This window comes from Alligator mississippiensis, chromosome 9, assembly GCF_030867095.1.
Source record: "Alligator mississippiensis isolate rAllMis1 chromosome 9, rAllMis1, whole genome shotgun sequence".
NCBI classification, from domain to species: Eukaryota; Metazoa; Chordata; order Crocodylia; family Alligatoridae; genus Alligator; species Alligator mississippiensis.
This window is the reverse complement of record NC_081832.1, coordinates 51437535-51462654: the sequence shown is the minus strand read 5'-3', so window position 1 is coordinate 51462654 and position 25120 is coordinate 51437535. Positions and strand designations below refer to the sequence as shown.

Here is a 25120-nt window from a genome sequence, read left to right as displayed (position 1 = left end):
TCTACTGGTTTTCCAGGAACAGAAATCAGACTCACTAGCCTGGGTCCCTGCTACAGATTTTTGTAAATATGGGAGTTACATTGGCAATCCTCCAGTCCTCTGGTACCAAGGCTGGCAATCCTCCGGTCCTTTGCTATCAAAGTTGCATACTATAGCCAGAAGTTCAGCAATTTCTGATCTAAGTTCCTTCAGGTCCCTAGGCTGAATACCATCAGATCCTAGTGATTTGATACTGCTTAGTTTATCAATTTCTTCTACGATCTCATCTACTGAAACCTCAGTTTGGGTCAGCTCCACTGACTTGTCCCTAGAGAGGAGTGAATCTGGTGAGGGAATCTCTCTAACATCTTTCACAGTGAAGACAGATGCAGCAAATCAGTGGCGATGCGTAGGGGGTGCACGCGGGTGCACATGCACCCCCTGAGAGCACTGGTTCCTTGTCAGCCAGTGTTCTTGGGCGGAGGGTGGAGGGGGGGCAGGTGAGAGCACTGGTGCCCCCCCTGAGAGCACCAGCCAGTGAGTGAGGGCTCACTCAGAAGTGCCAGCAGCGTGCCCGGGGTGCACCACTGCCACTTGCGAGTTGGCAGGATTGGCCAAGGGGGACCCCCGCACCCACTGGCGGGATCGGCCATGGAGGGAGCCCCCGGCCCGCCCCCCCGATCAATGACTGGTCACTGGGGGGCATGCAGCAAATGCATTTAGTTTCCCAGTAATGGCCTTGTCATCCTTCAGCACCCTTTTACAACCTGGTTATGCAGAGCCCCAACTGACTCCTTGGCAGGTCTCTGGCTTCTAATATACTTAAAGTAATTTTTATTGTTACCTTTTATGTCTTAGAATTTGAGGAGAAAATTGCTATTCTTAGTTTGTCTTACAGTTGCCAGAGTTCATACTCATTTTATTTTTCTCATTAGGATTCCATCTCTTGAGAGAAGCTTTTTTCTGCTTATTGCCTCTGCAACTCCGCCATTAAACCATGCTGGATTTCTTTTGGTCTGCTTTCCATTATTTTTTATTTGCAGTATGTATTTGCTTTGTGCCTCCAATATGGTGTTCTTAAGCAGTTCCCATGCTGTTTGCAAATTCTTCACCTCCTTAGGGACCCCTTTTAACTTCTGTGTAACTAGCTTCCTCATTTTGGTGTAGCCTCCCTTTTGAAAGTTAAAGGCTACCATGATAGATTCTCTTCTTGTCTCCTCTCCTACATGAATGTCAAACCCAATTGCACTGTGCCCACTATTGCAGACCGGCTCTATAACAATTAACCTTTGCACCAAATCCTGCATGCTAATTAGTACTAGGTCAAGAATGGCCTTTCCTTTTGTAGGTTCCAGGACTAATTTCTCCAGAAAGCAAGCTTCTAGTATTATTATTAATAGTATCAGTGAAGCTTGGGTTTTTTAGTTAAATCTGATAAGATGCATTGCATGATCAGCAGTTGGAAGGTAACCAAACCTTTCTTTATTGTTTCTGTTTTAGGAAGTCTGGTTTTCTAAGGTGTGCTGCATTAAATATATTTACAAATGTGTTATCAATGAATCATATTTTTTTTCTAAATAAACTGACACCTTCACTAGTTTCTTTTTAATTGTACTAAAAACCAAACAGACATTTTTGAGCACCATAACATAGCTCAGGTTGTTTCCATGGCACCATTATGATGCAACTCTTAACAGGAATGTGAGGTCAATATCCAAGCATCATGTGGAGCAGAAGCTTCACTGCAAAATTCTTTTTGACAACAAGTAACCCAAATGCCTGGAAGGGACAATAAATAGCAGTAGTATTACAGTGGAGTTTGACTGAGGCCATTAAAGTGGAGATTTTCAGATCACAAGAAGTAATGTTTGACAGTTGAAGTGGTATAAAATTAACTAATCAGATTTTCTATATTTAGTGACAGAACCATTCACTCAAAAACAAGGCAAGCAGGATTTTAGCAGAGCTGGACAATGAGCATTTAATTCTAAAAGGTTTCAGTCAAGGATACTGTAATACTTTTCAAATGAAAGGTGCATGGAGACCTTGAAGTAAAGAAGCAGACAGTCAAATAAAAATGTCATTATTGAAAATGGTCAAGCAGCTTAAATTGCGAGAAGTTTTAATATTAAAAGGAACACTGGCAATTTGCTAGAGATCTGAATTGTAACTAGGCTTGATATTGTTAAAATCAGTTTGGCAATATCCTCAGAAATCTAGGTAAACTCATTCAAAATCACAAGTCAATGAGGCCTTTTTGTATGTTTAATACATGGGAAATTTCCTGTGTGTATAAACATGATTACCTGAGTGCATGGGGACTGGGAGACAAGTACTGAGCGCTATGCAGGCATAAATGCAAACACATTGAAATATCTGGACTCCAATTAACTAATTAATTTAACACTCTGGTGGTAAGAAATAATAAAAATACCTGTGATTTTACTATGACTCAAGAAAAATGTATGTACTCCCCTACTGGAAACCATCTGAGTGCTTGTCACAGAGCACTGAGGTGCCCTGTGCCTGAAGAGGGGAAAACTGCTAGGGAAGGAGCCCTAGCAGTGACTAAGGAGCACAGCTGTGGGTTGCTGGGGCAACCAGGGAAGGTCAGCTGACCAGAAGGGGCAGGGCTTGACCCTTATAAAGCCCAGGAGCAGAGGCCGGAGGCAGTTCCCTGCCAGCAGCCAGAGAGGCAGAAGCTCCTGGAGTAATGATGCGAGAAGCAGCGAGAACCCCAGGTACAGCTTGACTTGAGTTGAGCAATGTTGTTGTAGCCAGGCGGCTTATGTTTGAGTTATAGCCAGGAGGCTCAAGTTTGTGTCACTGTTTGTTATTACCGGTGGTTTGGGTGAGGCTATTAGGGGTTGGAGGAGGCCTCATAGGGGACTCACAGCAGAGTGTGAGGATGCCAGCAGGCGCAGCATATGGGGTGCATAGATCCCAGCCCCAGAGAGGGGAGCGCTATTGAGAAGCCCCAGTGCAGGTGTGGCGAGCCCTAGATAGGGGACTGCATTATTGAGAAGCCCAAGTTTGGGCACGGCGAGCCCCAGAGAAGGGGGGCAGCACTTCTAAGAAGCCCAAGTTTGGGCACGGCGAGCCCCAGGCGGGGGGTTGCATTGTAGAGAAAACCCCAGAGAAGAGGGCACAGAGCGAGAGAGGGCCGGAGGGAGCCCTAGCACCAGAAGGAGCGTGCATCAAATGAAGGAAGGCCCAGGGAGAACAGTAAGGGGCCGAATAGTGAGAGAATTGAGACAACGGTGATTACATCGGCGAGGTGTGGACGGTGGTGTAGGGAAGGAAGCGGAGCCGCAGATAGCGCCCCCTAGGGGTGGCAGTATTAGGGAAGCCTCCCGCTAATTAATATTAATGAATCAAGATCAAGGCATGGCAGGAGAGTAGGTGGGTGGTTGCCCCAGAGACAGGTGGGTGGGCCACATTGAGGGCAGCCCAGAGTGACGACCTGTGCTATTTTCATAGCTGCACACGTTCTGATGGCATCAGTGGTGATGGCACTGATGCCAGCAGTAAGAAAAAGAGAGCAGTTACTTTTTAATCCTGGTGCATGGGGCAATACAGATTTTGACAATTGTGATTATTGTGAATATTTGTTCTTGTAACTCCCAGATTGTTAATCTGAAAATATGAACCAAATGCAAAAAAGTAAATCATTACAAGCTTTCATTATCCCATTCACTCCAAATTGTGAGAGTTACTCATGATTTGAACTGGCTGAGTCACAGAAGCAATATATTTGATCTTTCATAGTGTCATCATTTAGACATTCTCTGCCATAATGGCATTCTGTTATGAAAAGAAAGCTGAGAAAACACATTTACCCCTTTTGCATTTATAGCTGAAAGGTCACTGTAGCCTCAACCGCTGTCCATAAAAGTCAAAGGGAGCCTTTCTTTGACTTCTTTCAATGTTGAGTCAAGCTATATACAAAAATCTATGGAATAAAATTCTTTGTTTTGATATTTTCAGGGAAACAGCATGCATCTTCCATAGCCAAAATGGTTACTACTGAGTATTTTAGGACCAATAGTGCAATCAAATGATCATCAGCTTTAACAAATACTACCAGACGTTATAATATCCTTTACTTGCAGGTGAATAATATACAAGAAGGTGTAAAAACTTTCACTGAAACATGACAGGAGCAAAAATTAGCTTTGGAACCAAGATCAAAATGAGTGGTTTAAGCAAGAGAAACACCAGCTTTATTTCTTTATAGTAGAGCACAAAATGAGCTAGCTGCTTTCCTGGCATTCAAAAATACTTAAGAGCTAGTTCATTCATTGAAGAGATACCTTGTAAGAGCACGTAGAGGATAGGAGGATGGGAGCAATGACTGAGGAAATGTTTTAAACAATCAAATATGCTAATTGCAGGCAGCACAGTACAGCTGCCTTTTAGAGAGTGTGAAATTCAGGCATGGGAAGGTCCTTGTAGGCTAACTCTGGGGGGGTGTTGCCATGTATGGAGTATCCATAGAAAGAGGCAAGAAATGACTGTAGCAAAAAGCAAATAAACAAGGCGATACAAGTAGCAATCCTGGCAGTACGGGGGATGAGCTAGCACATGTGTGGACTAGCTTTTCAGAAGTCTGACTTAACCAGTACGAATGAAGGAGCCTTGCAAATGGAGAACAGTTCCCTTAAACTTCTTAAGTTTTATAAGTATTTTCTGGAAGGGGGAGGAAAGGGGAGCTGTGGCTCTCTTCCCGATTCCATAGTACCACAGCATGAGAAGACTTGCTGGGGAAAGGTTACGGTCAACAACCAGCAGAGACAATAAAATGAACAAAGGTGCAACAGAACATCTCTGTTATCTCCTCAAATATATCTTGTGATAAATTTAAAGCAAGAAAATGCCATAGGGGTTACTTTGAAAGCCAAAAAATGCAAGAACAGCAAATAATTTGTTTTGGTTGGACAGTCTGGATGTGTATTCAGGGCAGAGTGCAGGGGACTAAGTAGACAACTTCCATTAACAGCTATACCAGTTTCCTATTCACAGCTGGAAACACAGACCAGACTCCCTCTATATTTATCAGTCTGTTTAGTGTTAAAATAGATAGGAAGCCAGAAAATGTAGAAAAGAAAAGGCAGTGATGCTGCAGAAATGTCTTTGAGAATTTTGTGAAAACGTTTAGGCTGGGATTTTCAAATTCCAGGTCAACAAGAACTCTGTCCCTGACTGTCCTCAGCAACTTGGGAAATCCTAGCCTTGAAGACTCATTTTACAGTATCATTTTCTTTTTACCTTTTGCTATTTTAGTTGAATTAAAAAGAAACCAAACAATCACCTTTCCTTCTCCCTCTTGATAAAATGAGTCTGGGCACGGATGCACTAAAACAGCTTCATAGGAACATATGGGTGGAAGGAGCCTCTTGAGACATCAAGTCTAGTTCCTCGTGTTCACAAGCAATTATTTACCCAAGGAATCCTTAAAATAAACTTCAAATGCTCACACACAACTACAAGGCAGAATACCCAAAGCAGTATATCCTACAACATACTAGGCGCATCTACATGTGGATATTAATGTGAAGCAATAAACTCCGGCACATATCATCCCAGAGTTTACTGCTCCTGGGCACCACGTTTACATGTGCACATGGGAATGCAGCATGCTGAGCTGCATTAGAGTAGCCCCAATTGGCAGGGGGCCCAGGGAGTTAGCCTACCAGCGTAGGGCTGCTCTGACCCGGTTCAATGTGCTGCAGAAGGGCTCACTGGGGCACAAGACTGCTTCAGTAAGGGACTAGTCGGCAGGCAGCCCCCCACCCAGCCAGGTCAGCATCTACATGTGCATTGCTGCTCATAAAGAAAATCTGCAGCAGGACCATATTTGTATTTACAAGTACTAACCTGCTGCAGAGTTAACTAGTTTTCTGCGGCCTAATAGGGTTGCACATATAGACATGTAGCTAATTAGGCAACTCTGCAGTAAACATCTCATATAGACGCACCCACCACAGGTGAAAGCATGGGAGATGAGAGCATGGCCAATGCCTACCAACTGCAATGCCATGGAAGTAGCTGATGAAAATCCTAGGAAAAGGACCCTGACACACTACAAAGGGAGGTGCTCTTCCCCTCACCTTTCCTCATTTCTTGCCAATCTGACCTATGGGAAAAAATGCAGGAACTTCTGAGTTTTCAAGGTACCAAAAAAGCACCCAAAATTAAAGGAAGATAAAAAAAACCCCTCCAGATACTTGTAGTATTCATGGGGGAGGGGAGAAATTCCTTCTAGGCCCTAACTGATGATCAGTAAAAGCCCTAAAGCAGGGGATTATGATACTATAAGTGAATGATTTCTATCACACTACAAGTGAGTTACTTCTATACCTTAGGATTCAGACTGCAAATCCATGATTTTGCATACCATACACGTGGATTGTTAAGCCATAACTCCTGTCCTATCATACCTTCCTTTTCAGAGACTTATCCAGTTCATTTTTAAAACCTAGGGATAAGACATTCAAAAAGCCCAAGTCTGAATTAATTCAGTCTTTGCACATTAGTCTAACCTGCCTAGATTGAACCAATTTGCAAGTGAATAGACATTCCCTTTTGGCTCAGGAAATGCAGACACATGCCTGCAGTTGCTCATATCGGAAGCCAGAGGGTGCTAGTGCATGCCCTCTTCTTCAGAGAAGAAGTGCTAGGGGTGTGTGGCCAGGCCCAGGCAGTAGCCTCAAATAAACTGGCCAGGGAGCACAGACCCAGACTGGGGTCTGCCTGGCACTCTGCTCTCGGTGCTGCAGAAGATAGGCAGAGACATGGCCAGAGGCCAGCTGCCAGGGCCCCCTGAGGCACAGGGGGTAAGGAGGGGGTTTATTTTCTGGGGCACCACAGCCAGGGTTTGCCAGCCCTGGCTGCCACCTCCGCCAATCACTCCCTGGACAGGGTGAGTGGTGGAATAAGCCCCCTCCCTGCCTCCTTCACCAGAAGCCAGAGGGAGGAGGAAAATAAACCCCCTCCCTGCCCCCTTTGCCTAAGGGGGCCATACCAGCCAGCCTCTGGCCATGCCCTTGCTCCTGCCACTGGAGTAGCAAGGGGGGAGCAACCCTCACAGGACAGCAGCCCCTGTCATGGTTTCCCAGAGAGTGTAAGCCTCTTCCCAGCAGGGGAACTGCACTATAGGTGGGGGCAGGAGTGGGGCAGCCACAGACTGTGTGGGGCAAGCAGTGGCAATGCACTAGAGGAGGCTTAAGGGGCTATGGCCACCCCTTTGAGCCCTGGTGCCACTGCTCACCCCACACAGTCTGAGGCAGCTCTGCTTGCTCCACTCCAGCCCACAGCACAGTCCTCCCACTGGGAAGAGGCTTGTGCACCCTGGGACACCATGGCCCCCTTAGGTGAAGGGGGCAGGGAAACAGTTAATTGCCTCCCTCCCTCCGGTGTCTGGAGAAGGGGGCAGGGAGGGGGCTTACTCTGCCAATTGCCCTACACAGGGAGAGATCAGTGGAGACAGTGGCCAAGGCTAGCTGACCCCGGCTGCAGTCATTGAGGGGAGAGTGGACAGAGGGAGGAATTAACCTCCTCCCCTGCTGGGCTATAAGTGAGTGGCGGAGGTGGTGACTGAGGCTGGCAGACCCTAGCTGGAGTCTTCTGGAGGGAGGGAGGAGGGAATAAACCCCTTTCCTGCTCCCTTTGCTTCAGAGGCCACACCCCTGCCCCTGCTTGGACTAGAGAACAGGGGGGCAGGGCCAGCTCTGCTCTCTGGAGCACAGCCCAGCCCAGGGCTGCAAAGCATCCTGGGATGCTGGAGGATTCTGTTTTAACTTAAACCAGGAAGGGTCTGAGACAGAAGTTGCATAAACTGGTTTGACCCAAAACAGTTGAGTTTCATACTACATTCAGCCAGGTTTATCTTAAACCAGTTTTGGCCATTTTGAAACTGGTTTATGTGAACTGAACTTCTGTTCTGTTACAGGTTTAAACCAGTTTCTGATCACTTAAACTAGTGTATGTGTAACTTCTGTCCCTAGCCAAAGTGCTCTTAGTCAAAGTGTTACCTGTCCCTAGCCAAACCGTTCCCTAACCAAAGAGGTTCTTTGCCTCTATTGTTTGGCTTAAAAGACCATTACAAAATGTCAGTTCTCTGATCATTAGAAATCATTTTCTAATTTCCAATTTAAATTTATATGTAGCTAGTCTGCAGCTAGTTGAGTTTGCAAGCGTGTTATTTTTTGCCTAAAAAGCTGTTCTCCCTCTCTAATGCTCACCCCATGAATGTAGTTTCTCGCTCAATTTTCACTTTGTTAAGTTCAATAAGCAAAACTCCTTTAACATTTTTCCATAAGAATGGGTCTCCAATACTTTAACTGCCTTAGAGGCCCTCCTTTGAAACTATTCCAGTTAAACTTTGTTTGAATAGTCATAAGTAGACTCGCATACAGCATTCTTGGGACTTTGTACAATGATACTAGTAGCTTGTTGTCTCTACTCAATATCCTTCAGTGAATACAGCCTGCAATTGCATATTAGCCTTTGTTAGAGCTCTATTACACTGGAAACTCATAGTCTTCCCACAACTGACCAGTACTCCCAGGACCTTCTCTTCCTCAGTTGCCTCTAGTCTATGCACATGTCATATGCCCAAAGTCCTTGTTACTGGTCCCCAACTGCTTGCCTTTGCTCTTCATATAATTAAGTTCCTTTCTAATGCTCCATTCCACAAGATTATCTAAATATTCCTGTATGATAATCAAATGCACTTTCATAGCAGCAACACCCACCATCTTACTGTCATCTGCAAATTTCATGAGAACACTTAACTCCAGTGCCAGTGTCATAAACAGAAATATTAAACAAGAAAGTCCTGTCACTGAGGAATATCACCAGTAACCACACTCCAGTTCGATAACTCACCTTGCAACATAATGTAGTGTAGTATCCCTTTGAGCCAACTCCATATCCCCCGCCTCACAAATGTGGCACTGATCCCATCCCTCTCCACTTTGACTAAACATTTCCAATGAGATATGATAGCAAAAGCATTGGTTAAATCTAGACAAATTAAATTATCTGAAATAGCCCTATTCAGGAAGTCTGTTTAATTTAACACAGCAGATACTAAATAGTCTAACATGATCTCCTTCAGCTATACCACTGTTGTGCTTTGTCCCATTTTCCATTTGCTTCTATATCCTTTATTTCTTTCTTCAGCATCTATTCTAAGACTTTACCTACTGCTGAAGCCAAGTTAATAGGCCTGTAAGTGCCCAGATTACACTTTCTCTGTTTTAAAAGTAGGTACTAAATATCCTATTTTCCAATCATAGGGTATTATTTCTGAATTGACAAATTCACCAATGGCTTGGGCTGAAGGTGTTACTATTTCATGTGTCAATTGCTTTGATATTCTAGGATGGAGATTATAGCAACAGGTCTAGACTTTCCAGTTCACTTATTCCAGTAGGTCATAAGACAAATTTGTGTTTTCCCCATCTGAACAATTAACCACTGTGATTTTGCACCTGAAAATCTCTCTTTTTTTTTTTTTAAATGAAAGGATAGAGCAATGGCATTATTGAAATAAATACAAATAAAAAGATGACTTACATTGTGGACAAGGAGACAAGTGTATTGAAGGCTCCTGGTGTGAGAGTGCTGATGTGATTGTCGTATAGTGAGAGTAACCTCACTGAGCTTAGCCCTGCAAAGGTGTCATTGCTTATACAGCTGATTAAGTTGTTCCTCAGCATCCTGCAAAAATTCAGACATTAGAATACTTGTTTGTATTGCTTGAAAGGGGAGAGAAGTTTAGAACAGAGATTGGAACATTGTTTCTCATACAGGGCTGTAACAGGTGCTAGGTAACTGTAACTGGATTTCATTCTGACCTTTGATGGTCAAAAGCCAAGAAAGGGTCAGATTCACATCTCTACAATGTATCAGGAATGTAAAGCTCATTTCTCTCACATAGCATTAACAGGTAGTGGGAGCCATGCATCTGCAAATACAGTGCGTCTAGATACCTTTGCTATTTAGACATTCAGTAAGATCAAACCACCTATTAATTTGCTAAGCATAAATATAACCTAAAATGGATTTCTGAGACCACATGATACAGCCTCTGGTTACCTTCTGACCATAACAACAAACAAACTGCATTAACAACATTCCCATCCTAAATAGTTTCTTTAAATCCATATTTAAACATCTTAAAATGGAACAACAGTGGCAGAAGCTAATCTTTGCTACAGGAAAATACTTTTTAGAGCAAAACCTCTGAAATCTCATTATCAACATTAACTTTCCTGAACCAGACACAGAAGGCAGTAAAGACCCTATAAAATGCCTCTTTGCACAGCATTTGTATCAGATGAATTTGAGCTGTGTTTTGGAACATGCATTGTCCTGAGTTGTTATGGTAACAATGAACTTGGTGTTAAAACCTAATTAATCCAAAATAGTGTAGTATCTAATTTATTCTCATAGCAACAAAGGATTTAGAGCTACATGAGGCATATGTCACATTTTCTATCAAATAAGATCTGGGTCCTTACATATCAGTGGGCATGTCTACATGAGATGCTTAATGCACTGTGCAGTAGGGTGCTGGGCAAAAATGTGCTAATATACTAATACGCATTAGTGTAGGCTACTGTGCAGTAAGCATCACAAAAAACCCATGCACTGTTACTACTGCACAGTAACTGTAGTTACTGCACATTTAGTTAGTGCTTCATTAAGCAAGTACTAAACTAAATGCACAGTAACTAGTGTGCATTAACAAATGTGTAAATGTGCCCACGATGTAGCCATGATGTTCATCTTTGGGTTAAATACCATTCAGTAACTAAAGTGTACCATATGAAGGCTGCAAAACAAGCACAGATTTGTGCATCTGCTTCAAAAGTCTGATCATCTACTATGAAAGCAAGTGTTTCTGTGGTATCAAACATGTTCAGTCCGCATTGAATTCAATCCTACTGAATGCCTGGGCTTACACCCCATACCGAGTATTTATAAGACACTGACAGACAATTTAAAAATGATAGTGAGAGATGGTTACATTTTAATAAGAGACATGTACATGCTTTTGGCTTTACACACTACTAAATCCAGTTATCATCCCAACCACCTATAGGATAAATACATGGGTCCTACTTCCACAGGCATTCAAAACCATGTAAAAATCTGAGATCAATAGGCACTCAGAGGGAGAGCTTAGGAAGATACCACCTTTAAGGGGAACCATCATATCATGCCACGCAGTATGTCCACCTATGCTATAAGCTCTAGAAGGAATGTAGTAGTACATAAGAAAACTGTTGGGGTCACTTTAGGATTAGGTAACTTTTGGAAGAATAGCATACTACAGCAGTATATCAGTATGATGCCCTTTCTGGATTCCATTCAGCAAGGATTAGAGGGTAGCTGAACCTCACCAGAAAGACTGGAAATTTAAATGCCTATGCATCTCCAATAACCATTCTATATGTTTATAGAAAAAGGATTTTAAAATTAGACCATGCATATCTCCAGTGTGGCTTCTTGGTTTAAGGCCATAGTTTTTATGTCCAAAGAAAGTAGGCTTATAGATAAAAGTATACATATATGTCTATCAAGCCAAAAAAATAAGTTTTATACCAGAACACACCACACACTGTGTGTCCTTCCTGAAGGAACACTTATACTTAGAGATTTTCATTTCATGCTGAGTATATTTAGACTGCTTAAGCAGCTAGGGGGAAAATGCAGGTCAGAACAGCAGGATAGCTTCAAAGCTAAATATTTTTTTTAATGAAAAAAAATACTTAATTGTGTTTGGAAGCACTGCCAGCGGCTACTTTTATAGTATAACAAGTTAATTTAGTATCCACAGACAGTATTTAAAATTTCCTTAGTAAAATCCATGCACCAAATTAAAGAACAGATGGACTATGTCACAAAAAATATATGTTAAAGGAACAGTGAAGGGAAAAGTCTCCATTTCTCATTCTAGGCTAATCTGTCATAGTCTTATGCAGGCAAACCACTAAGTAAAGTTAACTGAGGGGGTTGTCTTCAATGAGGACTGAAGGAATTGGCACTATGACACTTTGCAAAGTAAGAAGCTATTTGTTGTAATGTATAAAATGACCATTGTAAATAGTATTTAAATGGCATTTTGAGGCCTTCTGCTGTATTGTTTAGGTATCTCATCCTTTAGAACAGAGAGACTGTGTAAAAAAAAAAAAAAAAAAAAAAAAAAAAAAAAATTTATCAAGCATAGATCACGTTGTCAACCATGTGCCATCATTCTTTCTGATTTCACCTGATGCACTGGCTAAGTGCAGACAATCAAAAAGCCCAAGGCTGAATTGATTCGGTCTTTACAAGTTAGTCTCAGTTGCAAAGCTTGAATCTATAAGCGAATGAACAGACATTCACTTTTGATTTAGGAGATGCAGCCAGATGCTTGGAGTAGCTCAAGCCCGAAGCTGGGCGGTGCTACAGCATGGCTCTCTGGCACATAGCCAGCATGGGCTGTGTGTTTGCTTCCTCTTCCCGTTGCCCCCAAGGTCTCTAGGATCCACAGTTCAGACTCACAACAGCAGGATTCTGCAGAGTTTCTCATCACTTCCTCTTCCTGCTTCCAGGTACCTTAAAATTTGTAGTCCACAATCGCAGCCAGCACTAAGTAAGCAGGGTAGGGTAGCTCCATACTTGGGAGAAGGGAAGTTTAACTCCCCTCCCTGGCCTCAGACCCCAGCAGGGTTTTGCCTGAGGGGGAGGGAGGAACAGTAAGCCAGCCAGTGAGGCCATTGAGCCAGCCCTCACTGCTCCAGCTAGGGAGAAGAGGGGTGGGGCCAGCTGTGCTCTCTGGAGCAAACAACACAGCCCAGCCCAGGGCTGGAAATGTTGGGATGCTGGGGCACTGTGATTTAACTTGAACCAGGAAGGGGTCTGAGACAGAACTTTCATAACTGGTTTGACCTAAATCAGTTAAGTCTGATACTACATTCAACCAGGTTTATCTTAAACCTAGTTTCAGCCATTTTCAAACTGGTTTATGTGCACTGAAATTCTGTTCTGTTACAGGTTTAAACCAGTTTCTGATCACTTAAACTGGTTTATGTGTAATTTCTGTCCATAAGGGATGTAGCAGATGCCAACAGTGATCCCAGCCTTCTACACATATTGATTTTTATCTCTATCTAGGCACCACTACATATGCATGGGTAGATCCAAGGTGAAGAGGGCTGCAGCCACACACCATTTTAGTTGTGACACCTGTACAATGAAGTCTTTTGAGTTCACTGGCTGGTCTATGTGGCTGCTGGAGCCTGTGCTGGTGCATCTCCAGAACCTAAGGGGTGAGCACCACCATAATGTGATTAGATATGGATTTTACATGTTTAAGTTCCCAAGTTATTGAATTTGTTGGTCTGAACTATTCTGATATATCAGAGCAGCTTTAAACTGCTCATCTTTGGACTGTTCATAATTGTGTCACTGTGTAACTACTCAGGCTGAGTAGTTACCTAGCTTCTTGCCTGGGCTCTACCTGTGTCGTCTTCCATGCTGCCATGGCTAGACTGATGCCTGCTTAAAGCTCATGTATATACGTTTGTTGCATAGTAGTCCCAGGCCTAAGTTCATAACTCCTAACTCAATGCTTCCTATTTGTACAATGGTTATAACAATTCATAATTAACATTTGTAAGGTGTTATGGAAGAAAGTCACCATGAATGTGAATGTGGTTGTTAAAGTGTTTTAGTAGAATTTTTAACAGGTTCTTTAATGTAACAACTTAAACTGCTAACAATTAAATCCACCCTGCTCTGGCCCAACTCAATCCCATTGTCAAGTTTCTAACCCTTGACAACCTGGTTTATAAAGAAATAGCAACTGAACACTTTCATTGAACTATAAATATACAGAATACTTTTCAGATTGTGATGCACTCCCTGTCCTGTGAACTCTCTGTTCAAGAACAGTGTTGTTAACAGGCCTGGTTGTTATCAAGCTCCCAAGCTGACACACAAATAGTATTCTTTCAACTGAGGAACACAGGCTTTGCACTTACAATGTCTTGAGTCCCGTGAGGCCTCTAAACATTCGTCCATGCACAGATTCCAGCTGATTCTGTGTCAAAATCAGTTCCTGCACCCCTGATGCCCCATCAAATGTGCCTTCACGGATCTCCTTGATCTTATTGTTTGTCAGGTTTCTGCAGAAGGAAAGCAATGGTAATAGGAAAAAAACATTACTGTTGTGCTCCAAACATTAATCAGCACAAGATAAAAAGAGGCTTAAGAAAATCTTTGTGCCTTAAAGAAATTACACAGACAAATCTGCAGTCTGCAATAGAGGTCAAGTGTCACCTCAAATGCACATTTCCTTCCCCTTTCACACCATCTCTGACTAACACAATCATATCAGGATAGGAAAAACAGTTGATGTAAGCATGTGCAAAGCCAATGAAGTTGTGCATGATCTGAATCTGGCTCTTAACGGTTTTGGTCCTGCAAGATGCAGAACACTCCAGCACTCTACTCTTGTGCATCAAATTCAGCACCTGCTTATACATTTTGCAGGGCCTGAGCATTCAGCACCTGGCAAGATCATGTTTTATGACTTTGGCAAGGAGCAGACAGAGTGAATCCCAAGCGAACTGAGAGAAGTCCTGAGAAATCCACTATATTTATGTTTCACTTATGCTAGGTGTCTGAACAATAATGAAATGCAGAAACATAGCAAGTGATGTGAGCACATATGTATTAGTGATATATTCCAACATGTAAGTTCATAAACAATAAAGCATACGGTTAATAATTTAAATATAATGATTTAAAATTATTATATTCTTAGATATGCTTACCACATTATATAGCTTTATGTTCTAAATATTTACCCTGAAAGTAGTTTAAGAATGTATATAGCTCATATCTGAAAAACCTTAACTATAAGTCAAGAAAAAAAATGAAGAATATTGAAATAAATTGCAGAATTAAACCTGTTCTGTATATGTTGCTTCTGTGAAAAGGTCAAATGAAACAAAAGCTTAAATGATAAAATGTTGTTAGAAATGTATTAACAAAGGCAACTTTTAATTATGGCATTTTATATACGTATTTTTTATAAGTTTTTTTTTTTTTTTTTTTTTTTTTTTTTTTTTTTTAGTCTTAGGTCTCTACCTTGTTAAAAATTACTGTGAAACTCAGAGAGACAAGAATTTTTTGTGATATCTTTTCTTGGATCAACTATATAGTTGGGAGAACTGCTGGACAAATTTTCAGCAGTCAAGTGCCCTTCCTTTGGTCACTTCCACTGTTAAGCTCAGTGCAGTGCCATCTACAACTAAACTGAGGACTTGATCTTGCTGTCAAATGTGACCCGTTACCCACTCACTTAAATTCAAATAGGAACTTCCCCTCCGACTCCAAAACAGGACATCTGTCTATTGTGATACTAAGCTGTCTAAACTAGACCCTTCACCTCCTTCCCTACAGTACAAAGTGGAAGGTTTATTCTATGGACTACAGATTTAGGTGCACAGCATTATTCTTTTTAGCAAGGGTTTGAAGTAAAGGACCATTCGTACAAGATTTTCCCTTTTGAAAGAGCTTACAAACACAGAACAGATTCTAAAGCCACATGGAGTAAGCTGAGACTGTTGAGTAGGACCTTACATCCAAAATGGCCCCTTGGCTAACTCAGTATGAGTAATGGCATTGGGATCTGACCCTGAATAAAGGAAGCAAAGAACCAAATATTAGGCTAAAGCTTGAACCATGACATGCAGAAGATGAGATAGTTTGGGTTTGGATAAGAGCTGATGGAACACATGGCAATAGGATAATTTTGCTCTTAGCTGGAAACAAGCAGCAGGGGGGTTGCTGTTTGAAAAGGTTTTTACTGAATAAAAGGAATGTTGAAGCCTGAAGATGGCTTTCATGTGGTAATCTCCACTGGTTTATGGTTTATGTATCCTGAACAACTGTCAGATACTAGACCATATAACATGTGACCCATAGCCCTTCATGAATTCTATAACCAGAAATCAGGGGGAAGAATGCCAATAATGAGGCAAAATTATCATGGATATAGCTTTTTTTTCTCTTTTTCCCAAAGTTTTCTGCTTTGTACTTTTGTCTATGATATGATGACCAGGGTTTATGTTCAGTGTCAAGGCTAGCCTAGGCAGGATGTAGTGACATATGAATTTAATTTTCAGCTGTACTGTTATTTGATAGAAGTAATTTATAGTTTAGCATCTTTTGTTTGTATCTGTTATATTATTTCTTGCATTGCTCATGGGAACATTTTCTGGTGTTGTCCATTGAATGAGGCTTACTCGCAAAATAGAATTTTGTCCTATGGCTTATAATTAATACATGTCATGTACATAAAAGAGTGACTGCAGTACACTTCTTAGTGGACAGTCATATATTCTCATTGTATAAACCACATGCACTTAGGTGTGCAGGCTACAGGACTTGTTCTCTATCCCTTGAGCTGGTCAGATTAGAGAAGCCAGCTCTTTTGCTGACATCAAGGTTGTTTCTGTAGATAGATGACACCCCTGCTGTGGTTGCTAGCTCCTCTCCTTTCTTCAGGATCAAGGAACCATTAATTGAAGGATCCAAGAAAGATACTAGCTGTTTTAAGGAAAAAAGATTGACCTTGCCCAAAATAACTTAAAATTATATATAAAAGATTACAAAATGACTCGAACAATGGGACTAAGGAAAGATGTGCTTTATAGTGATCAATAAGTAAGAGACTGCTCTGTAGTTTCACTGGGACTTCTTGCCAACATGGGCTCTTTTATTTGTTTTCCAGAACTCAACTCTTCTCCCATTAGAGTATATAAAAACAAGCAAGAGAGCAATTGTTCTGTACAAAGATATTTCACATTCTGTGAAGACATCCTTAAGTACTATTTGGAATCTTGAAAGATGTACTGAGAATGCGAGGTCCTGGAAATTATGCTCTTTGCATTCAGGAACTACTGGCAACAGCTAAAAGGAAAAAAACAGTTCAAATGTTGTTCTTTTTGTCTCACAATTTGGGCAGGAAAACAAAAACAAAACAAAAAACCCAAAACAACAGATTGTCATTTCCACAGGTGACAACACTTTACATTAAAAACATCATGTTTTGATCTGGAACAGACTACTGAAAAAAACCCTGACTCTGCAGCAGACGTACTATCTCAAACATTAAAAGCTGTGTCCTGCAGGAATGCTGAGATTCTATCCCAAGGATTAGTTGACATAAAGGCTTTGAAATAATATTAGAACAACCCTGGCAACCTTCCACCTGAATCCTATTTTCCATCTGTTATTATGGATTTGCTTTACAGAGATGCATGAGTTTTCTTTTAAGTGAATTTGTTGGTAGAATTGGTGCTGGGTCACCTATATGATTGTATGGGGTACAATCATGGAATATATGTAATAATAGTATTTTTGTAGTAGTATTTATATAGTCGTATTTCCCCTGTGCAGTCCCACTGGTGTAGCCACACCTTCTGGAACACAGACTATAGTTTAGTAGCTATAATACATAGTTGGAGGTTGTGAGTTCTGTTCTCACCTCTTTCACTGATAACTGATCTAATCTCAAAATGTCACTATCACTGTGCCTAAGTGACACCTCTATACAATACGAATGTAAACAAAATAAGTGACGGTGCTATAAAGTGTTAGTGCTCCAAGCCTGCATGCACCCCACATCAGCATGGTATTCTTCTACAAAAACTGAATGCACTACAAGTTTATGAGATAGACCTGCAATGACTTTTTAGTATCTGCGATGAGCTATCATGTAATTTATGCTGAGGGACTTCCAAGAAAGTGGACACAGTTGAGCCCCCAAATCAATTGTGTCAGTGGTTCCTTTGGGACTATTTAAATGCACAGCTTATTGACAGATTGTGCAAAGGAACCAAGCTAAAAGCTGCTTGTGTGTACTATGATTGAATACAAGAGGGTTAAGATTTGTAAGGAAGAGAATGCGACTGCCATGCCTCTCCCTGGGAATAGGTTATTTTACCTTGCTGTATGATCATTGTGCAAATGGGCATAAATATACTAATGATTGTGAACTGGTTAAATATTATGGAAATTGGCCATAAAATGGGTAGCTGGAACGAGGTAAATTTACTTTGTTATTGTTAGAAGCAAGACTCACTCTACCAGTAGCATTTGAGCAAGGGTTTATTCTGCACGATCTTGGTTCCCTGTCTGACATATAAGGTAAAAAACAAGAAGAACAGGGAACAGAAAGGAACCTGACCCTGCATTAATGAGTTCCCTGCTGTGCAGCTGCCAGCTTTACTCCTACCTCACAGTTGCAGCACTGAGGCCTACAAGAGGAAGGCATGATTAAGAGCTTCATTACTATAAAGATCACTTAAGTCCAGGTCCCCACGGACACGTCCGTTCTCTGCCTACACACTGCCCTTGTGCATAAGTGAGAAGGGTCACAGCAGGTTTGAAGGTACTAATTACCAGTGCTCTTTGGCAAAGACTAATCCTAGGGCACTTAACCTCATTTGTGTTCACACATAGCTTCCACTTACTCTTCCGCTGGGGTGAAATAGCCTGACACACTCCACAAGAGTAGCAGACTAAATGCTCTGCCTCTGAAGGTGTCTTGTTAATATTGCTGTTTTTACACAGTGATGACAATTCCTGATGTCCATTGCTACCATGCAAGAAAATCCATGTGGACTACTGAAGAGGGAAAAGGTCTTGAGACTTGTATGTGTGTGCCCCTGATGTCTTTTGACATCGTGCAGACAAAACCAGAAGTTGTTAGGAAAGATTTTGCTTTCCAAATACTTTAACTTGTGTCTGGTGATAAAGTTTAAATCCACCCCAATCCTACAGCTTCAGGGAGAAGGAAAACAGGAACCCTCTGGGATAATGAATATTCATTCAGATGCGAGTCTGAATAAAAAGGGAAAAGATCTATGAAATATAAGGCCAATGGTATCATTTCTTCACAGTTACTTTTCAGAGCTATATTAGTTTACATCATCACCAAAGTTTATAAAGATAAAAGGCTCTTCAGAGATGATATAACTAGAGGAAAGGAAGTTGAATCTAGTTCTGCCTCATGCATCCAGTTTCATAGTTGGTAGGGTCGGAAGGAACCTGAGCAGATCATCAAGTCTGACCCCCTGCCATGGCAGGAAAGAGTACTGGGGTCAAACAACCCTGGTGAGGTGTTCATCCAGCCTCCTCTTAAAGACCCCCAGGGTAGGAGCCAGCACCACTTCCCTTGGAAGTTGGTTCCAGATCCTAGCCACCCTGACTGTGAAGTAGCGCTTCCTGATATCTAGCCTGAATCTACCCTCTGCCAGCTTTTGACTGTTATTTCTTGTCACTCCAGGTAGTGCTCAGGGGAACAGAGACTCCCCCAATGCCTGCTGGTCCCCTCTGACTAGTTTGTAAGTGGCCACTAGATCCCCCCATAGCCTTCTCATGTGGAGGCTGAACAGGTTCAGGTCTCTTAGCCTTTCCTCATAGGGCCTGCCCTGCTGGCTCCTGACCATGTGGGTGGCCCTCCTCTGGACCCTCTCCATGTTGTCCACATCCATCCTGAAGTGCGACACCCAGAACTGGACACAGTACTCCAACTGCGGCCTGACCAGTGTTGCATACAGGGGGAGGATCACCTCCTTGGACCTGCTTGAGATGCATGTGTGGTTGGCCTTCCTGACCACGTCCCCATGCTGTCGGCCCACGTTCATTTTGGCACCAATAATGACTCCGAGATCCTTTTCTGCCTCTGCACTAATGAGAAGGCAGTTCCCCAGCCTGTAGGTATGCTGCTGGTTCTTCCATCCCAGGTGCAGCACCTTGCACTTATCAGTGTTGAAACCCATCCTGATCTCATCCACCCACCCCTGTAACCTGTCTATGTCCGATTACAGCCTATTCCTCCCTTCTAGCATGCCCACTTCCCCCCACATCTTAGTGTCATCTGCAAATTTGAACAGGGTGCTTTTTACACCCCCGTCCAAGTCGCTGATGAAGATGTTGAACAGTGCGGACCCAAGGACCAAGCCCTGGGGGACCCCACTGCCCACATCCCTCCAGGTCGAAAATGACCTGTCCACCACCACTCTCTGGGTGCGGCCCTCCAGCCAGTTAGTGACCCATTTGACTGTGTAGGTGTTGATGCCAGTCTCCTAGTTTTTTTAATGAGAATAGGGTGAGAGACAGTGTCGAAGGCCTTCCTAAAGTCCAGAAAGACTATGTCCACCGTGACACCTGCGTCCAAGGATTTTGTGACCTGGTCATAGAAGGCCACCAGGTTGGCCTGATAGGACCTGCCTCTAATGAACCCGTGTTGGTTGCCCCTAAGCATAATCTCCCCTGCTGGCCCCTCATGGACATGCACCAGGATAACTCTCTCAAAAAGCTTATCCAGGACCAAGGTAAGACTGACTGGCCCATAGTTTGTTGGGTCCTCCTTCCTCCCTTTTTTGAAAATGGGAACCACATTCGCCCTTTTCCAGTCCTCTGACACCATGCTAGATTTGCAACGTGTCTTAAAGACAGTTAGACTGGTTTTGCTACCATACAAGCCTTTTGAAGGCAACTGAACCAAACTTATTTGGAATCACAGAGCTACAGTAAAGATAGGACACACGATACCGATTACAGAGTGAGTTGTTGTCCAAACAGAACTGTACGTCAAGGCTCTAAAGACAGACACTCACATTGAATAATGAGGTCATACTGAAGGCCTCAGTGAAATAAAGGAAATGCTCAAGGAAACAACATGCTACATTTCCCATCTTCCTATCTATACAGAATCTAAAAGTTAGCACCAAAGACATTCCAAAGACTAACCAGTGCTAATCATTGTGATTGGGTTGCTGGGACAAGCATTTGCTAGTATTCAAAAGAAAAGACAGCAGATAATAGATATTTTAGAGGACAAAACCCCCTCCTGGTCACAGGTGAAATTTGAGACTCCAAGGGTGGACACACAACATATTTATATATCAAGTTAAGTTGTACCTATCCCTGGAAAAGACAGATGATCTCTCCTTGGGTAGAGATACTGGGTGACTCCAGATGAGCACGCATGTGCGGTTTGTGGCGCCTCAAAGCTGTTTGTGGCGCCTCAAAGCTGTTTGTGGTGCCACAAACAGCACATGTGCACCTATTTGGCACACTGCTAATTTGCAGTATGGTGCCAAAATTTGATACCAGGAGATCCCAGTATCAAAAAACTGCCATGAAAAAAAGGTGTCATGGAGTGGGTGTCAGCAGTTTGCACTGCCAGAACCAGAGCCTGGCTGGCCAGAGCCACACTCTGGTTGCCGGCCAGGCTCTGAGCAGCTGGATTGGCACTTTTGCTGCCCCAGGAGGCTCCCAGAACCTCAGGTACAGCTGCTGAGGCCAGCACAGGTGGTGGCCCCAGCCCCACCCTACCCCACCCAGGTCAATATACCATGCACTGGAGTGCATGTGCAGGGGCATTTCCTGGGGCAAAAAGCTGTAACACAAACGTATGCCATGGGAAACATATGCCCCTGAATGTGCATGGCCATCTGGATGTGCCCATTATGTGTTTTTTTGCATCTACTTTGTAGTATCTGCTATGCAACCTAACACCCTGTCATAATTTGATGTTACATCCACATTTCAGATGGAGGAATGACTTAGGCCCCCTCTACATCTTATGGTTCTACACAGTTCACTGGTTAATTGCACAGTTAACTGAGACCAGCTACACATGCAAAGTGCCTATCATGCCATAAAAAGGTCCAACCAGCTAAAAAGTTAGACCTAAAAAATGTGTATTAACTTTATAGCTGGTTGCTATGCAGCTTTAATTTGTATGTGTAGCAAGGTCTGTTCCTCCAGCTGGAAGCCTCATCAGCAGTATAACTGGGGATGGGAGTTGTGCAGCTGAGGGAACTCTCAGTCCCAGCAACTGCAGACTCTGGGTGCCAGGAGCTCCCTGTGGATACTGGAATCCACAGGGAGCTGCAGAGTCCTGCAGCTATGGATTGCGTGTGCCAGCAGTGCCCTGTGGTGCCAGGATCCAGGGTCCCACAGCTGTGGATTCTGGGTCCTGGCAGCACCCCACAGCTGGGAGACTCTGGGTCCTGACCCCACAGGGCACTGCTGGCACACAGAATTCATAGCTGCAGGAGTCTGGATTCCAGTTGTTTTGCTGGCAGCCTGGTTGCTTTATGGATGCTTCTAAGTCTACTATGACAATGAATGACTACAGTTTTCAAACTACGGGAAGACGTGGCACAATCAAGTTTGATTCATGCTTTAAGAAGCCAAGTGAAATTGAGTGAGTTTTTGCTTGGAACTTAAACTGCTTTAAATGAGGCAACAGTCTTCAGTACCAATTTCTGCTTGGTTCAAAATCCTAGCCTCAGAATGGGGACAATCCTTTCATAATGTGAAAGAAGGGGCCTTCAAAGTAAGGGGAAAAATGTAGCCCAGCTAATAAGGGTGGCTTGAGAGTTTTCTACTTGAAGGCAGCTATTGAAAATCTATATGAGGCAACACTTTATTATGAACTGTAGGGCACAATTACCTCTCATTGCCAGAATCCAGACATCTGAACTGCACCTGTACTCTTACATTCTTATCACCTGCCAAGAATAGGGCACTGAGGATTTATTGCTTCATAGGAAACAAGCTCTTAAAAAACCATAACTGCTTCATGCTACACTTATGAATAACAACATAGGCTTGTCAAAATGTCCCCATTCCTTACAGATCCATGGCAAAAGAAGGACAGCTGCTCTATCAGCCTACTTTAAGATTTAAATGAAATGAGTCCAACTATATCATCTCATTTATTTTCAATAACTAAAATATGATGGTCTGATTGCCTGAATTTTTGTGTGTGCAACTTTTACATAGTTTTATACAACACAATTATTTTTTTCAGCCCCATTTGCTTAATGTACTTGCTAGGGCCCCTAATGGCATCAGGTCCTTGGGCAAATGTTACTACATTTCTCAGAGCACTATCCTAACAACTTGGTATATTTCATGAAGTTCTAGGCTTACTGAGATGACTAATTACCCATGTTCCCTTTCTATCCTGAGGTCCACTGTCTGCAGTAAACAACATCTGATACTCTGGCTGGATTAGAAGGGAGGTAAAGGATCCATGCCCAACTTGCATACTAGACCCTGAAAGCTTGCCCAGGTAGGTAGGGATCTAGATAATAGATCCCCACCTACCTTGAAATGACTTGAACGGGCAGGGAGTTTTTTAACATGTCAGAGAGAATATTGCATGCATCTGTGTTATAGACAGAAAGATCAGTTGGTTCTGCAAAAACTGGTTTGACTGATTCAGGTGGAAGTAACAGAGGGGACTTGGGCAAGGTCAGCAATTAGATCTACTAAGAGATACTTTCTATGATACTTTTTTGGTGAAAAATCCTTTCAAAAGAGAGATCTTTCAATTGGGTTTGTAGCCATGATGACCTGCAGCAGAATATTCATCAGGATGGATTTAATATCTAAACCAGAACCTTCACTTCCTTCTGCACAGTACCAAGTGGAAGGTTTATATTATACATGTAAGTGACGAACACTTGGACTTACATTTTCCTTAGTTTGGACAATTTCTTAAAGAGTCCAGTTGCTTCCAAAACTGAGATATCATTGTCATTGAGACGCCTGGTGAGAACAAACAAAAAAGGCACTTAATGCTTCATTGATCTCTACACACATTTCTCCACAACATACAAAATAGCTGCACAGAGTATTCTGACTTTAGGGTAAACAAACGAACATCTGTCATATTATCTGTCATCCCAATATCTACCACCTACGGAGCTTCCTACCACAGAAAACTTTGAGCCTTTCTAAGGATGTATAAGTATTTGTGTTCAAAGGTCAGAATTTCCTTAAGAGGTGTGGCATTAAGTCTAATATATGATCTAATCAATCAATGATGAGAGAGGGAGCATTATTTCCTTTAGCTTCCAAATTGCAGGGCCTGGCACTGCTTTTGGCTGGAATGAAAGCCTTATCTTGTTTAGATCCCTACCTACCTGGGTGATCTTTCTCTCCTTTTACCAAAGTGTCACCCCCAATGAATGGTATATGAGTAGGAATAGCTTGCAGGGCTTTTTCCATGTAGCCAGTTAGATCTGTGACTTCCTTACCATGATTTGGTTGTAAATAGTCTGGCATAGGTATGCTGACCTTTAGACAAGCTACAAAGACTATTTGTTAGCACGGACTATGAGGGAAGATTTATGGCATGGGTAGGAGGCTATATTCTTTCCCTCACTGAACTCTTACTTGGTTATGTTTATTCTGATTGTGTTCTGCACCAGCACTATTATGCTGTGGTGTGGTTTTTCATTCTATGAATGATTTGGGCAACATCTTTTTTTTGCCTATTTAAGTCAAGTGAATATAAATAAATTACATTACATTCAATAAAGGTTTAAAGCATGTACTATGCCAGAAGAAGTCCAAATACTAAAGATATGGCATAATATTCTATGCTGTCTTATATTAAGTTAAACTTCCTACTTTAATTCTAAGCCAAAAAGATCTCCAAAAGTGGATGCCTATAAATAGGCATATTAATAATACAGATGGAATCACGGCATCTTTTGATTTGTGCAGACACCTCTCAATATAATGAATCAATCATTTAGCAGCCATGAGCACAGTTGTAGGCCCAAAGAATAAACCATATCTTAAATAGGAATGTTGGCTCTTGAGAGGTCCAAGAGACAAGTAGACAAAAATTAGGAAAAATGTGTGAGGCGCTTTAGAGCAGCATCCCCTATAACCACCTCTCAAAGAGGCAGCACTTACAGGTCTGTTGTATATTCGGGAAGGTAACTGGGTAATCGGCTAAGTTTTTGATTGGAACAGTCCACAATTGTTCCCTCGCAGCGACACTTTTCAGGACAGACAAGGTCCATGAAGCACTTTCCACTGAATTTACTTCTGAAATCCTCTGAACCTGTAGGATGATGGAAAAGTATTTGGGTAAACAGATTTTCAATTAATAATCACAAAAATTAAAGGTTGAAAGAAACCTTTCAGTTCCATTTTTTTCCTATTCCTGTTAACCCCTAATCCACGAAGTGTTACACCATACAGCATGTGTCAAAGTGTTTTGTGCAGTTCCTTTAAAAAAGGCACTAGAAAC

At 42.3% G+C, this 25120-nt stretch overlaps 1 protein-coding gene and 1 long non-coding RNA gene across 7 annotated transcripts in view; one reads left to right on the top strand and one right to left on the bottom strand.

The window, feature by feature from the left end:
* Positions 1 to 25120, bottom strand: part of SLIT3 (slit guidance ligand 3) — a 964832-nt gene that overhangs the window by 200554 nt on the left and 739158 nt on the right. For all 5 annotated transcript variants that reach the window (XM_019487139.2, XM_019487141.2, XM_019487140.2 and 2 more), the window contains 4 exons: positions 24781 to 24931; positions 23548 to 23622; positions 14019 to 14162; positions 9562 to 9705 (listed from right to left, as the gene is read on the bottom strand). In XM_019487139.2, coding sequence (XP_019342684.1) covers positions 9562 to 9705; positions 14019 to 14162; positions 23548 to 23622; positions 24781 to 24931 — 514 coding nt within the window. The remainder of the gene's footprint in view (positions 1 to 9561; positions 9706 to 14018; positions 14163 to 23547; positions 23623 to 24780; positions 24932 to 25120) is intronic.
* Positions 2660 to 17137, top strand: LOC109283083 (uncharacterized). 2 transcript variants are annotated; one of them, XR_009464390.1, is made up of 3 exons: positions 2660 to 2720; positions 13150 to 13304; positions 16778 to 17137. It is a non-coding gene; the product is annotated as an uncharacterized LOC109283083 (long non-coding RNA). The 2 variants fall into 2 exon arrangements; XR_002090126.2 differs by lacking the exon at positions 16778 to 17137 and adding an exon at positions 14530 to 15053.